Source organism: Eupeodes corollae, chromosome 3 (assembly GCF_945859685.1).
Source record: "Eupeodes corollae chromosome 3, idEupCoro1.1, whole genome shotgun sequence".
In the NCBI taxonomy this organism is placed as follows: domain Eukaryota; kingdom Metazoa; phylum Arthropoda; class Insecta; order Diptera; family Syrphidae; genus Eupeodes; species Eupeodes corollae.
Window position 1 is genome coordinate 63,142,096 of NC_079149.1, and position 16,752 is coordinate 63,158,847.

General features: G+C 34.0%; 2 protein-coding genes across 2 annotated transcripts; one reads left to right on the forward strand and one right to left on the reverse strand.

Moving 5' to 3' along the window:
• Positions 1–3,440: 3,440 nt before the first annotated feature.
• LOC129949750 (mediator of RNA polymerase II transcription subunit 30) lies at positions 3,441–5,049 on the reverse strand. The gene is made up of 2 exons (XM_056061385.1): positions 4,253–5,049; positions 3,441–4,196 (listed from the first exon to the last, which is right to left on the reverse strand). Exons 1-2 carry the CDS (start codon positions 4,953–4,955, stop codon positions 3,976–3,978), a joined length of 924 nt encoding a protein of 307 aa, XP_055917360.1. The 5' UTR covers positions 4,956–5,049; the 3' UTR covers positions 3,441–3,975.
• A 1,430-nt stretch (positions 5,050–6,479) lies between these two features.
• On the forward strand, positions 6,480–14,949 carry LOC129952094 (unconventional prefoldin RPB5 interactor-like protein). The gene is made up of 5 exons (XM_056064523.1): positions 6,480–6,647; positions 6,709–7,007; positions 13,041–14,325; positions 14,388–14,564; positions 14,620–14,949. The coding sequence occupies exons 1-5, from the start codon at positions 6,606–6,608 to the stop codon at positions 14,743–14,745; spliced, it is 1,929 nt and encodes a 642-aa protein (XP_055920498.1). The 5' UTR covers positions 6,480–6,605; the 3' UTR covers positions 14,746–14,949.
• Positions 14,950–16,752: the final 1,803 nt, after the last annotated feature.

Here is a 16,752-nt window from a genome sequence, read left to right on the forward strand (position 1 = left end):
TATAGCTTATTATCATTTATTAATATAGTTCGACAGTATAAATATTAAATTTGAACTAAACATATTGTTAAGAACACGAGTTACACCGGTGTGAACAACTCCACCTTGAAAAAATGGGCTCGCACTTCCTCCACGATTCCGGCTGGTTGGCTTATTTTAAACAGAAAAAAAGTAAACGGCATTTTAATCAGTGAGCTTAAATGCATGGAATGAATTATCATCAAATGAATATACAAAAAATTGGACTTTTGTGATTTTTTAAAAAAAGTCGAGAATTTTGCGTTTTCTTTTGTTTTTTGCTATAAAAACATCGAAATTTTTTCTTGTCGATAGTTCATTCCATGCGTTTACATGTTCCAAACTACCAAATTTCAAGTCATTTGATCAAGCCGTTTTTTGAGATACGATGGAGGAAAGTTTGAAAAACTCGTTTAAAGTTTCAAGTCCTCTTAACTACGAAAATATAAACTGACCTTTCAATCGGCGATGCCTGGTCCATAGATCATTCCTTCCTCTTCTTCTTGAAACTCTTTCAAAGCAGATTGTTCAGCTCTTGAATCAGTTCTGGCTTGTTTAACGGAATCACTTACGCGCCGCTCAGAACGTGAGATTTGCTTTTTATCACGTTTCTCAACATAAGTATTGGCTTCGCGGAGTATTAGGCATCCCATAACCCATTAAAGATGATAACTGATAAGTAGCTAGCAATTTCAACTATCAGTATGACGATGTATGTAAGATACTTTACCCCATATTTTCCCATGGACCTGTTGTTTATTTAAAACAACTTCGAATTTTGAAAAATCCCTTTACTACCGTATTCTGGACATATAAAACTGGCAATTTATGAAAAAATCAATTTTTTGAACCCATCACATAGGATGACATCCTTAAGTAACTCAAAATGGCGAGGGAATCATAACGTCGCAGCTCATACCAATAACATTTTATTAATTAAAGTAGATAAAAAATAAATAAATGGGAGATTTCACAACTCAATAATATGGCAGGCGTTTTTGATAAAAGATTATATAACAGAACAAAATGATTAAATAGAAAATTGAAAATTTTACCATAAACCAGTAGGTTTATGACCCAAATACTTTAAAGTAGCATAAAAGGTTGCTCGATGTGGTTTATATTACCCACATCAATTCCAATGAAAAGCTTTTTGAAAAACATTAAAATGCAAGTTTATGATAACGTTGAATATTAGTTAACATTATCATCAAGTACAATGTGGCCAAATGAACTTGGGCTGACTTTCAAGAAATTGGCTTTGTTGCATTTTACAATATCTTTATAATCGAATGTCAATGTGTTATAAATTTGAAAATCTCGGATCGGAAGGAAACGTATAATATTACTGTGGCCATTATGACATTTGAATTAACAAAAAAGTATCATACGTTCTTGGCGCCCTACTCTGTATGCGTTTCGAAAAATCCGAATGCGGATTTGTCATTGCGTAAGTACTAGATTTCTTATCCGCCTTAGAAATAGAGAGTACAAAATATTCGTTTTCAAAAATATTTGCTTTCTAAACGCATTACAGAGTAGGGCCCCTGGTGTTTGTCTTACCTCAATAGCACAAGAAGTAGTTTAAAAAAACCCTAAACAAACACAAATACATAGTAAATTTATGATATCATATTGGGGCTAAGCGTACTTTGTTGGAACCGCAAGCGTTTCGGAGCATTGCTACGGAAGCGGAGAAGATTGGAGTAGTGGTAAATGAGGACAAGACCAAGTACAGTTGTGTTCATAAAAATAAAATAAAAAGAACTTCAATATCAAAGTTATAATATATTTCATTAAACTTTTAATAACAAACTAAAATATTTTATTCATAATAACAGAAAATAAGTACTATCGATTTTTTACCGTTAGCTTTATCACTGTAAAAACCGTTTATTTTAAATATATGGCTGTTCATAAAAATAGCAGTGCATGACAAAGTACTGGATAAGTTATATGAACTTATACAAATAATGTTAGCTTACAATTAGTACTTTGTTGCATAAACATTGTTTTTTATGACTGCTTCGCATCTAAGTGGCATCGAGTCCACTGAAACCTGATACCTCTCGACTGGTATTGCGTTCCGCGAATCACGCACTGCTTCCCACAATTCTTTTGAATTATTGGGTTTTGCTTTATGAACTGCGTTTTTAACATCCCCCACACATCCCCCGACCCTTGGACCCATAAAGGACAACTTTCCTTTCATCACTCCGCAGAAAATTCGTCCATTTCTCTTTTGCCTAATCTCTATGCGCTTTAACAAACTCCATTCTCTTTGCCACATGCATTTTCGTCAACAATGGTACCTTACGTGGACTTCAGGCTGGTAACTTCGCTTATAAAAGATCGATCTATAGAGGCTATGGATGGGTTCTGTTTTGCTAATCTTTTTGGGCCTCGCGTTTTCGGTTTATTTTGCCGTTTTGAGGCGTTATTGACCATGTTTGCTGAGCAGCCTTGGATGTCTTGAATATTTTGCTAGGTTTTTCCTCACAACGCAGTTTTCTAATAAGTTTTCGAATTTCTTCGGTGCAGTGTCTTGACAGTCCCATTGTTATTTTTTTTTTTACTAATATTTATTAATTTTGTATATGCTAGTATGTTACAAATACTCAAAACTTTAAATGGAAAATATTTTCTTACCGAAAAATAAAAAAAAAATGAATTTTTAACACTATTTAATTATAAAACCAAAAGCACTGTTATTTTTATGAACACTCTATATCTAGAGAGTTAGAAATAATGTGTGTTCACCGGGAAAAGTAGAGTATAACTTTAAGTTAAAAGTCTCTAATATGAAAACGAAAGACCGTTAGATGCAAGAGTAACATGTTTATTTTGTTTGTAAGAATTTCCGTTATTTAAATAATTGACAATCTAATAAAATGTGACCAGCACTGCTATTTTTATGAACACAACTGTATATGCTATCATCAAAAAAGGCATTGAACGACGACATCTTGGACAAAACGTCACAATGGATAACTATAACTTTGAGGTAGTTAAGGACTTTGTCTCCTAATGTAACACTACAATAGAATAACAATTCTCTGCTTCTTTGGATTTATGTAGAATGCAATTGAGTAGTAAATTCTTCTCTTTAGTAGTCAACATCTATAAGACACTTCTCATTATTTCTCATTTATTGTACTGAGGCTTAGAACTTGTCAAAGCAAGATGAGAACGTGTTAGGATGTTTTGAGAAAAAAATTGTTCGGATGATTTTGGTCTCGTCTGTATATATGGAGAGTTGAAGAGAACATACAACGATGAATTCTACGGGCTGTACAGAGATATAATAAAAGCAATACGGCTTATATGGCAGGGTCATGTTGTCCGTCTCGGACAGTGGCACCACCTTAAGTAAGTAAGTAACATCCGACAGCCAGGACAAGTAACAATAAAAATACACTATCTAGAGTTATTTTAGTTTATTTGTTGACCAATTTGTGTAATAATTGTGGTTAGTGGAAGTATAGTTTTCCGTCGGCTTTTTTTGTCACTGTAATTTTCGCAATGAAATAATTAAGTTACATTAACTTTCCCAACGTTTCGGCAGGGGTTGCTGCCTTCTTCAGGGGAGTCAAGAAAAATAGGAAAACAATTTGTTTGATATTAGTTATATTAATTAATATAAATTAAAAATAAAACTATGAATATAATTAGCACTTCTACAAATTAAGTTAAGTCAATTGACTTAACAGTATTAATTAATATAACTAAAACTAAATTGTTTTCCTATTTTTCTTGATTCCCCTGAAGAAGGCAGCAGCCCCTGCCGAAACGTTGGGAAAGTTAATGTAACTTAATTGTTTCATTAGGAAATTTGAGTGACCAAAAAAGTCGACGGAAAACAATACTTCCACAAGTTTTGTTTGAGAAATGATATTAGAACTTTTTTTTAGAATCGGGTTCGTATTTATATACCAAATAATTAATTTGAATTTAAATCTACGATCTCCTCATACTGAGCATAGTGTTGATCTCCCATATAATGATCCGAGTTCGATCGATTATTTCACGGAGTTGTTTATTTTTTAGCATAACAGTTTCGATAAGTTCCCGATTTTCCTGTATCGCCTTTCGGTATTCTTCACAGTGAGTGGGTTCGGAACGATGGTCTGGTTCATCTTTGTAAGGAATCAGGCTTTCAATGTGTGTATACTCCATTCCTTATAAAACGTTTATATAGAATCATTTTTTATTTTACTTTGATTTTCAAGCTTACCCTGAGGATATCCATCATTGCATTTTTCATAAATAATCCGAACGCGTTTGAATAACAATCGAATGGTCCTAAAGTACTCCTGAACTTTTTTCTCTGTGTTGTTTTCTCGGTTACATGTAGGTTGTATAATTTTGAGAGCTGCAAAGATCTCTTGAAAGCGTGAAGTTATGTCTTGAACTGTTTCTTGTCCCAAACGCGAAAGCCCAACAATGTTAATTTCCTTCGGTGGCTGCATATTACTAACTTGGGGTTGTGTTTGTGCAGACGGCTGGGTTAACATAACTGAGCCCGTTGTTGGTGTCGACGGAGTTTGCAAACTTAGTTGTGGAGCTTGCTGTGGATTTGGGGGCTGGGGCTGCGATTGTTGCTGGGATTGAGGCAATTGTTGCTGTTGCATTTGTTGCTGCTGTATTTGCTGCTGGTGTAACTGTTGTTGAACTAACGAATTGCCAGTTTGCTGTGCATGGGATGGACTTGGAATGCCTGCAGTATTCATAACTGGTGGAATTATACCGCCTATGCCGGGATTTTGCATCGCATTGGGTTGTTGCTGAGACGGCTGCATCATACCAGCTTGATTATAGCCGCCCATCATAGCCATTTGATTGGGGACCATTTGATTCATATTGACCATTGGACTACCGAAATTGCTTCGGTGGCCACCTACCGGGTTATTATAGCCGCCTGGATATTGTCCTGACATTGCAAAGGAATTTTATAGCTGAGCCAAACAAGTAATTTTGTAATTTTAAACTTCTTTCCCCAAACTTATTTGAGAATGACAGCAATCAAGTTTGACAGTTCTATTAGAAGAATTTCAGAAGAAATGAAAACACAAAACATAACTGTACAGTAGTGTTCAACATTATTTTGCTCAGACTCCGTATGCACTGGAGACTTAGCCACGGCCTACACTTACAAAACACTGTACAGTAGTGTTCAACATTATTTTGCTCAGACTCCGTATGCACTGGAGACTTAGCCACGGCCTACACTTACCTATTTTCAATTTATGATTCCTCTAATGGACTTGTAATAAAAAGGCTAATATATCAAGTTCTTTTATTTTTATAAAGCATCAACGTAATTTAAAAAATAATTTCTAGGTCTAAATAAATCCTTAATTAATTTAATAGAGTTTACAACCAACATTTAGTTCATATGTGATACACCAAAATATGTTAATCTGATAACCATATGGCTTGTGGAACCAATTTGATGGGTTTTATTAATTGCTCATTCAAGCAACTTTAATAGCTTACATTTCAATACCATTGCCTTGTTGCCATATTAAGGTGCGGACACCAGAAATTTAAGTTGCAAGAAGAACTTTGTTAACGGCAACGCAGAAAAGTTTTAATTGAATCAAAACCAGATGATTTTTAGGCTAGGCGCGCACATGCAACTTTTAGTTTCGAAATTGTTTGGTTTCTAAACTGAGCACTATAGACTTATATGAGAGTAGTACGCGCACATGCAGAAACCATTCTGTTGCCCATCGGAGGAACTTTTTAGTTTGTGTTTTGACACAAACTAGACGATCACCTCGAACCAATTCCTAAGATTGTGTTACAATCACAAGGCATTATAGGAAACTGCACGGATATTCAACTTAATCGTTGAATAATTTTCTATAAGTGCAAGATAGAGAAAAATGTAGTCAAGGTGAATAAATGTTTCCTGTGTATTGGTTTATTTTTCTGATTACTTTCGGAGTTGCTTATATGCGCGATGTTTGGGCAACTAACGACCAAACTAATTGGTTTCGAAAAAGTTGCATGTGCGTGCCTAGCCTTATACGTTATATAGTTGGTATTACTAATTTTAATTATAAAATGTTTCTATTTTTTTTAAGTTCAAAACTATTATCTACAACTTGTTGACAAATATCTGCTCCAGTGGATCATAATCGGGAAGACTTTACGCTCTACAGAAGCGGCACCTTTTGCTCGTGCAGAATTTTTTGACATAACCATTTTATACAAAACCTCCAATCATTATCGTCATACTGATTTCTCTTTTGGTTGATTTCTATAACAATGAGGACTTTGTCTGAAAATTAAATTTGGCTGGATTTCAAAAAAATAACTTACAAGCATACAATAATATCGCATGCAAATCGTACAAGGTGTGCGGTCCTTACAACATATCGTACCAATATTTATAAGATTCAAGTCTCTGCTAAGAATCTCTCGTCCCTTGATTTCAGGAATATGAACTGGCCAATTTAATTTATTTTATTTTTGAAGGATAGTTTATTTTGGTCCGCATGCCAAAAATTGACAAAGTTCCTGATTTTTATCATTGCAATTTTGTTTTTTTAATTTTTTTAATTTTGTATTATAGTTTTTAAATGTTACAATCGATGGATAGAAGGGAAAACGCACTTCGTGAGGTTAGCTGTCCAATGGAATATGTATTAAAATTAGTATCAAAGAAATTATTCTATATTACAGGCTCTCGATGAAAATGAAAGAGAAACCGAGCAATGGAAAACGTTTATTGAAGAAAATGAGACTGCAATTAATAATATGAATATGTTTAGTAAAAAGTTAACTGTGGATGTTATGGTCCCATTTGGAAAAAAAGCCTTCTTCCCTGGCAGAATTATACACACCAATGAGGTTCTAGTTGCTCATTATCAAGATTATTTTTCAGAATGTTCGGTGTATGTTGCAACAGAAATTTGTAAACAGCGTATTGAAAATGGAAAAAAACGTTTAAAAGAAATTGAAGCCGAAAAGGATTTATTCCAGTGAGTATTAACACTTGTCATGTCCTGCATCCATAACATTTATTGCTATACCATTACCGGGTTTCTTAATTCCAGCCGGAAAAAGTAGCCTTCGATAGGCGAATGTATATCGTATTAAATAAATAAACTTCTGTTAGGAGGAAAACTAAGTTTGGCTCAAAGTTTTGCAATTTCTAGGCTCGTGCTGATTTGGAGATATTATATCTACACGTCGCTCGGTTAAACACCTTCGTCATATCCTTTGTCTCCCATTTGCTTATCGGTGTTTTAACGGATTATACTTTAGTTAAATGGCATGATGGTTAGTGCGTTGGACTGTAATGCAAGACGTCTTGAGTTCGATCTCCACCTGTGCCACCTAAAGTTTTTTTGCGGTATTGCCTTTTACGAGGAATTGACAAAGTCTCCAAGAGTATATTCTTGTCATGAAAAAGTGCTTTCTCAAACTAGCCGTTCGGATTCGGCATATAAGCTGTAGGTCTCCAAATCCCTACAATTACTCGCACACAGGAATTGTTGAGGGTTGTAAGTCACTAGTACCTGGTTCTCCACGGACTGTTGCGCCACCTAATTTATTTATTTACTCTAGTTAAATAGCCAGTTGCATTTCTCTCCTGTAACAATTCAATCGTTATACTCACGCGTCCAGGAGTGCTCTAAGTAAACCCTCAAGCCCTAATTCGGCCCTACTGTACTATTACGCGAATGTTGAATACCTAAATACACAACACTTTTTCTAGACATTGAAATATTCGCTTCTCTGTTATTCTAATAATGTCTCGTAATGAACCATTGTTTTGTTCCACCTTAAAGATTGACTTTAAATTCGGTCGGTCAGGACATTTTGGTCTACCAATTGCCAATTGAGATATACATATTTCCTCGGAAAGTATAGTCCTAGTACAATTTTTTTTTATAGACAACCCATGGGGCAACAAGGATTGCAATTAAAACAAACATAACTTGCAATAGAAATGATAGTATTGATTACAATTTTAAATATTAAAATATAAGAATTTTACCAATGGCCTATAACAGTATGAATCCTCCTTTTATTATTTCATTTATTAAATGAAATTAATGGAAATAATTGTTTTTATAGTGCCCATAGTTGTGATGTACAGCTTCATAATTTTTGATTATAGAATCAGAATTGTGAACCATTAGGCTTAAGCATTATATTGCAAGAAAATAAGTTGCCACAGCAGTCCATAGAAAACCAGTTCCTAGTGACTTTCAACTATTCTTGTGTGCGATTCATGTCAGGTATAGAGGGAACCTTCAGTTTTAATGCCGAATGCGACGGCTATTATATGAAAGCACTTTTCATGACAGCAATTACTCTTGCAGGATTTGTCAATTCCTCGCAAGAGGCAGTACCCAGTAAGGGAGGCAGTATAAAAAACTTATAGGTGGCAACGTGAGTGATTGGAAACAAGACCCCTCTCTCATTGTTGGAGTCGAAGTTATCAAAGAGAAGTAAAGCCTACACAAATTTTAAAAGCGAACAAATTTATTCGAATTCAAACTTTTTATGGCGCGCTTTAAAATTATTTGGGTTAGTAACCATGATTTATCGACTGACTTATTACCGCAATTTTCTTGATGTTGAAGGCTATGTATATCATGAAGACTTGTTTACATAGGTAAGGTTAGGTTATAGTGGCTGTCCAAGATGGAAACGGACACACTTAGGCCAGCTTAATGACCCATTGTGATACCACATGAATCTTGAGGCTTCGTCCTAAGCTCAATGGAACCAGCTTGAGTAACTTACGAAACGTGAGAGGCTGATTATACCGATATGATTTATATCGTTTAGATCGTTAAAGAAGAATTCTCCTAGGTAATTCTTGCGTTTTCGAGCTAGAGCAGGGCATGTGCAGAGAAGATGAAGAACCGTTTCTTCCTCTTCCTCGTCCATGCAGCTTCTGCAAAAGTCATTTGAGAATACGCCTAGTCTCGTGGCGTGCTTTCCTATTAGACAGTGTCCGGTTATGACACCTATTATCGTGCTTATATGCGATCTGCTTAGAGAGAGCAAGCACCTTGAACGGTTTTAAATCCAGTGTTGTCATGATGTTTTTTGTGACTTGACACGTGGTGATGTTGTTCCACCTGGTGCCTGCCCTCCTCACAGCGTCTTGCATTAGCAGCAGAAGAATACATAGCTTTATATTTAATTTAAAGCCACATAAGCTCAGTCATAAAAATTATAAAAATAATAATAAAACATATTGATATTTTGAAGATTTTCATAACTAATCCTCTGCAACTCCAAACTGAATCATCCCGCAAACCCAACATATCCCACCACGCCGTCGATAAATCATAATCTGGGTAGCAGCACAAATAATTTTAAAGATTATAACACTCATGACAGTAACTGCTTTTCAAAGCTGTTTCAAGTATTAAATTGCAATTAAGTTTGTTCGTTTTGATTTAATTAATTAAATTAAAATGATTTTCAAAAATAATTTGTATGTAAATAAACTTTGCGGTCTATAAGTTCACTAAAAAATTATTATATTGGCCTTTCGTTCCGATTAATTTTAATTTAAACTAAATTCACATTAAGTTTTTTCATGTAGTTTTTTCTTTCCAACAGAATGATATTGTATAATACTTAATTATTTTTATAAGATCACTAATGAACAACGTATTGCTCTAACGGCACCTTAAGTATTTTAACCCATTGTTCACAGTTTGGTTTTCGTCACTAAACCATAACCTAAAAGTAGCAATTGTATGGTTCCACAACGAAACCACTAGGAAACAAAGGGTCAAAAAAAGTCGTAACATCATATCGTCGTCGTTCTTTAAAAACTCCCTAAGCCCATGCAAATGACAAAATTTATATTGTCTCAAAACTCTTTGAGCTTTACGGTGCACCATTTTTAAATTATAAATTAAAACTTCCAAAATCTATTAATTTGAATATTGATTTCATAAAGTTAAAGTTTAGTGTTTATTTCATCAAACAAAGTTACAATACTTTAGTGATTACTCGATAATAAAATAATAATAATATACGTACAAAATCAATAATGAATAAAAAACAATAAATAAATAAATAAATATATATTAAACATTTCCACCATTAAGGTTTCTCAAAATAACGAGTAAATTGTTTTTAAATGAAAATCTACCAAGACAAAAGTCGATCATATCGCAAACAGAATTGGATTCTTTTAAGCACCTGGTCAATGGTTCATTAGCAGCATAATTTGTTCTGTGGAATGGAATGTTAAATAAATTTTGGTTTCTAAGCATCCCCGCAGGAACATTGAAGTTAATTAAGCTCAAAATTTCCGAACAATCAATATGATTATTTAAAACATCACGAATAAACATAACTCCAGAAAACTTTCTACGAATATTAAGAGGCAAGATTCCAAATAATTTACACCTTGTTTCATAGGAAGGCATATCAATGCTCCAATGAAGCCTTTTTACTAATACCCTTGTAAAGCGTTTTTGAATTTTCTCACTTCTAAAAGAGTGAACTTCGTACAAAGGGCTCCAAATAGTATTGCAATACTCAAGAGTAGATCTAACAAACGCAAAAAAAAGACATTTCAAAGTGTGAGGATCACAGAATTCCTTTGAATTGCGCAAGATAAATCCTAACATAGAATTACCTTTGGCAACTAAAAAGTCTATATGTTTTAAGAAATCAAGTTTTTGATCAAAAATTATCCCTAGATCTTTTTTAAAGGTTACTATAGATAAAAAAATATTATTTATACTATAGAGAGAGAATTATCAGATGACGGCAACACAACTTTAGTGCAATGGAAAATAGAGCGCACAGCAACAAGAACTCCTCCACCTCTCTCACAACCAAGTAAATCATAATTTCGATCTTTGCGAAAGACAGCATACTGATTATCATTAAACATCTCGGCATCGTGGTGATTGTTATTAAGCCAGGTTTCAGTGAGAGCGATTATGTCGTATTGCGAAGAAGAAGAAAAGAGAAGTATTTGTTGCAGTTTAGTACGAAGTCCACCAGAATTTTGATAACGGTGATTTTTTAAGAGCTTGAGAACTTTTTTAAAAAAAAAACGCATACAATTTGCAAAATCTCATCGATTCTTTATTTGAAACGTTAGATTGGTCCATGACATTTACTTTTTGAAGATTATTTCATTTAAATGTTGACCGCGGCTGGGTCTTAGGTGGTCCATTCGGAAAGTCCAATTTTGGGTAACTTTTTCGAGCATTTCGGCCGGAATAGCCCGAAATTCTCCGGAAATGTTGTCTTCCAAAGCTGGAATAGTTGCTGGCTTATTGTACGACTCGGTGTGTTGCTGATTGTGGTGATGGCGGTGTTGGTGGTGATACTGTTGATGGAAGTGCAGTTGATATTGTTTTTGTAGGTGGAGGTGCATTTGCATTTATTGTTGTTGGGGTTGGGTTTGGGTTCTCTATTTTTGTATGTGTGATGAATTCTTGTACTTGCACAAAGGAACCCCATACAGACGGGTCAAGAACTAGAGAAAGTTTATGTGTAGGCACACTCAGTTTAAAAGTTATGAATTTAAGAGTCGATAAATCTGCATCTTTTTTAATGAGAGCATAACATTTTAACTCTTCCTTTGGAATATTAGTTTTTTGGGAAATACTGTCAACAATGTCACTAGATTTTGTATTTTTATCGAATCTTGACAAATGAAGCCATTTTATATTGGGGAGAGCACAAAGTGAAGAAGGGTCACTACCAACAATTTTTTTAATTCTTGACACACTTTTGTTGTTTTTTGGTACATTAATGTTGACATATAATCTCCTTGATAGGTACAAGAGTAGGTAGAAGGGCACTTGATGGATTTGTTATGGTTGACGATGATGAAGGAGGTAACGACGACGATAGTGATGAGGATGATGATGACGACGATGAAGTTGATGAAGATGATGATGATGGTAATGATGAGGATGTTGATGAAGATGTTGATGAAGATGTTGATTTATGTAATCCAGCAGCAGCAGCAGCAGAATACGAAAGATGCAATATTGGAATTGAGATTAAATCAGTTAATTGAGTATGAGGAATCTCATTATTTTCAGTTGTTGCACTTTTACTACTTAATACTGATTTTTTTGCTGTTTTACGGGGAGGGGAACTGCTATTAAGAAGTAGTTTAAGAGAGGAAAGTTCATTTTTTATATCAAGAACAGTCTTAGAGAGATCATTGAAATTATTGAGTAATGATGAGAAATTCAAATTTGCGCACGAGTTGCATTTCCAAAAGAAGTTTTGATTTAATAATGATTTAAAATCACTGTCGGAAATAGCGACGCAGTTTTTATGGAATACACGGCCACAGAATAAGGCACACTCAATAACTTCGATGTTTTTAGATCTTTTATTTATTGAAATATTGCAAGTAGCGCAGGTCTTAGACATTTCAAAAGAGAAAAAAAAACCGACTGCTCTAGAGAGTAGTTAGTCGCAGACGATATCACATGCTCTGAAACTAAAAAAGTCCTTGACTTGAAAAGAGAAATATGTTTAAAAAAAAAAAAAAACAATTTTCAATTCATTCCAGCCCTCTCTTTACAAATAAGCTGGTCTTTAGGCAACGGCCTAGTCACTGATAAAGATTCGGTTCCCTTCGATCACCGAAATCAAGCATCACTGAGCGTGGTTGTGGTTAGTAGACAGATGGGGAACCGTCTCAAAACATACCGCGTACTTTTGTCATGTGTTTTTTCTGTCTGTTATTCTTTCTCTTCTGTCCTTCTGTCTTGTATCAATGGCTTGTGTTGTTATCACCTTACATAGTCAAGTCGCTCAAGGTGCTGTGTTCTCTACTCTTTACATTTATGTGCTGAGTAGTGTGAAATGTAATGTAATGTAAGCCGGTCTTTATATGTGAAAGGTATTTTTCAAAAAAGTTTATAAAGATGAATCGAAGTGTTCTTTGCAGATTTTTAATACTCTCCCGATTTAAGAAATATTTCCTCTTGCAACAATGATTATTTACCCAAATTGCCTTTTCATGTCCTTAAATGATTGTTTATTTACAGAAACAAACTAGAAAAACCGTACTTGGACGGAGCTCTGCCACAAAGTGAAGAACGGGAAATCATAGAAGAATACGATGAGGAAAAGGAAAGAATTTGGAGGGAACAACATCGACAACGCGTAAAAGAAGCAAAACTCAAAGAAAAAGAAGAACGTGAAGAACTTATGAGTAAATGTGCCGTCAACAATGTCTTTAAATCACTAGAAGACGATGAAAGATCCATCAGTGAACTTAATGATGAACTAAACGAACTCGAAACGGAATACGCAAAAGAAACGAATGATCTTTTAAATAAGCTAATAAATGGGGAAATAAATTTACCTCCACCAAAAAAAAGAATTGCTCATAACAAAACAGTAAAACAAGATGTAGAAGAAAATTTGGAACAAATCAATACTGAAAAGGGTCACAAAGCTGAGCTTAAATTAAATGATTCTTCTAAAATTTGTGAAAACAAAAGTACGACGATAGAAGATGATAACGACTCGGACACTTCCACTTCTGAAATCCCAGAAGAAATTCGTTTGATTGAAGAGCAAGCAGAATATCTTCCCGAAAACGACAGAATCGGTTTCTATCAGTATCAGCTTCAAATAATTGATCAAAAAATAGCTAAACGCACATTCACCAACAATATAGAGCTAGAAGAAAAATTGCATTTATTTAAAGTAAGGGATTTTTTGGAAGAACTTCTCGAGGATGCTTTACCTGTTTTGGAGCCCGATTCTGAAATAAATATTGTACAAAAAGAAGATGACGCGGTAAAGAATTTAACTAACGCCCCCAAAAGGCGAATATCATTTGCAGAAGAAAACGAAATGCTAGAGTTTCGAAAAAATGAGACCGTCGCACAAATGCTGCCAAATCCAATTTCAAAAGAGAATACTCCGAACCGAGACATTATTCGCCTAGATGAACCTATTCTCAGCGAACAAGTCGTAGACAATTCCGAAGAAATACTAACGGCTCCCTTAGAAAAAAGAAAAACAATTCTTGAGAAGGTTGAGGAAAACTTAAAGAACAATAACCTGGAAGATGCAGATTTAGTAAATAAAATCATTGATTCGAGTGCCAACCATATCCAGACTCTCCATATACATTTCAAACACTCGTCAAATTCTGCACCCAGCTTGGATAATGTACAAACAGAAACTCCCATGACCCCTGCAGATTTATGCAATTTAGTTACCAAAAATGAAAACAACGATCAATCGGAAGATGCAGATAACAATTTCTATTTAAAAGAGAGTGACCGTGAAAGAGCTTACGTTGATGTGAGATCGGAGGTAAGTCCCATGATTTTAAATGAATATCAAGAAAGCTATCTATATTTCGCATTTATTTCCAGTTTTTAGCACCAAAAAACAAAGCCTCCGAAGCTAACCATTCAAAATCGATCTTAAAAAACAAATCCGCTGTCGAGCGAGAGAATCATGTTGTTGAGAAGGAAGAAAAAACAGTTATAAAGAAACAACAAAAAAAGAAACCTGTGAACGAAGAAGAGTATCTCAGTTCTTATAACAAAGTAATTCCTTTCATTATTTTCAATAAATTTCAATACTAAAAGTTCTCGTCTTTAGGTTATGGGAGATGTTGTTGAAAATGTAACCGAACCAGATCCCTTGCCAAAGGAAAAATTTGTTGATATGCATGCTCCAAAAAAAAGAATAAGTAGATTCAAACAAATGCGAGCGGCAAACGATTAACTCGAATTGTAAATATAAATTTGAAATATCTACAGATTTATGTAATATAGTGTCTATAGAAACTGTTCAAAGAAGAAAAAGTTTAACATTTTGAATAGTTTTTACTTTTGAATTTAAATTTTAAAAACCAAAAAAAATGTTTCAAGTAATTGACATTATCGACGTAAGGCTACAAAACAATAAACATATTTATACAAAGAAAAATTGTTTTTGATTCCGTTCATTTTAAAATTAATTATAATTTTTGAATCCCGGGATAGTAGTGTTTTCCTTTATGGAAACCATCTTCGATTTCGTTACAACAGGCTTTAATTTGCTGTCCAAGGAGTCATACGCAGGAAGATGTTCTATTTTTTTTTTTCAAAGCACTCGATATAGCACATCATAAGCTTATCAGAAAATTTAATAAATTGGGTTGAATTCTTAGTTTTGTATTATTGTTGGAATCGGCTAAGGTGATAGTTGACTATCATTTTCATTCCGTCTGTGTAAGATGATTCAACTGAGTTCAATTCGATTGAACAATTTCAAAATCAAATTGCCAAAATTCGTTGTTGCCTTGGTGAAATTTTAAATTGATTCTTATAAAAAATCTAAATAAAACTTTCAAATTGGCTGATTTTGAATACAATTCTTACTTTTCTTGCTTTTTTCGAATGTCGTAAGCTTTGTCGGTCACAGGAATGTTTTTTTTTTAACGAAACAAAGAAAAATGACTATCATCACATTTTTTTGGGACAGCTTTTTAGGTATATATAGATCAAAGTCTTTCATAGTGAGGTATTGGTCTTCCGCAGAATAGTCTTTTGGTGCCCGTACTTGTTTGAGTTTTTTGTTAATGATATTTTTGGAGTTTAAAAATAGTTAAATGTAATTTCGTCAAACATCCTTAAATAAATATTGTTGGGTTTTTCAAAGAGATAATCAGTCTTATCGGTAATTTCTTGGGAAATATTTTTCCCTTCCCGGGAGCAAGTTCCTACTATCGGGAATTCCCCACGGAATTCTTTTTTCTTGGCAACATATTTTGCCAACAAGAAAAAAAAAATTATTTTCGAACATAGTTTTCGAATGATTTGACAGTCGGTTCTTAGTGAAAAAAATTGTTTGTTTTCATCCAAAACCTAATCCTTAATTAAAAACGAAAAGAATATCTTTTTTTATTATTAATCCATAAGGCGATTTCAAGCAAATGGAACTCGAACTTCTTATCGCTACCATTTCAAGGTTGTGTCTTAAGGTTTCATCCAACATTTTCTTTTGAAACTCACTAATTTAATTTTGTAGGACGAGGAGTTGAAGTTCTGTTTTCAATGTTCAGCTGGAAGACCAAAAGTTAAAGCGTCTGGGCATTTTTTAACCAATTCTTGTAAGACACAAATTTGTATTATCGTATCGTCCAACGCACTAAATTTATACTCCTTGTATGGGCCTCCGGTTGCTTTTTTTGTCTTTTGCTTTCAGACAGTTTCTTCCTCATGTACTTTTTTATCAAGCCATACCTTAAATTATTTTTTTTTAAGAAAAAAATCATATTTATCAACTTATCACCTACTTTTTTCCATTCAGAAATAGATTTTGTTGATGGGCCCAAACTGTTAAGTTCTTTTTCTACTTCTGTCCAAAATTGTCATACATCTTCCTTAGACCGATTTGTTGTGAAACCATTAGCAATATCTCGTTTTTTTTCCATGAAACTAATTAAAACGTGAATTTGGTGAGTATTTGTTAAATTCGACCTTAAAAAGATAAATTTGTACTAATATTTTCATCACTATTTTGTTGAGAATTGCTTACATTGTTTGCTCCGCTTTCAATTCCGACAACTAAATAACGGGAACATATTCAGAGAGAAAAACAAGATTTTTCCATGAAAAAAAAAGTTGCCGATAGGTATTTTTCCATAGGATTTTTTCCCAATTTCGAAAAATTCCCGATACCAATTTTTAGAATATGGGAACAAATCCATGGGAAAAGAAGTTCCCGATAACCCCAATTGATTCATTT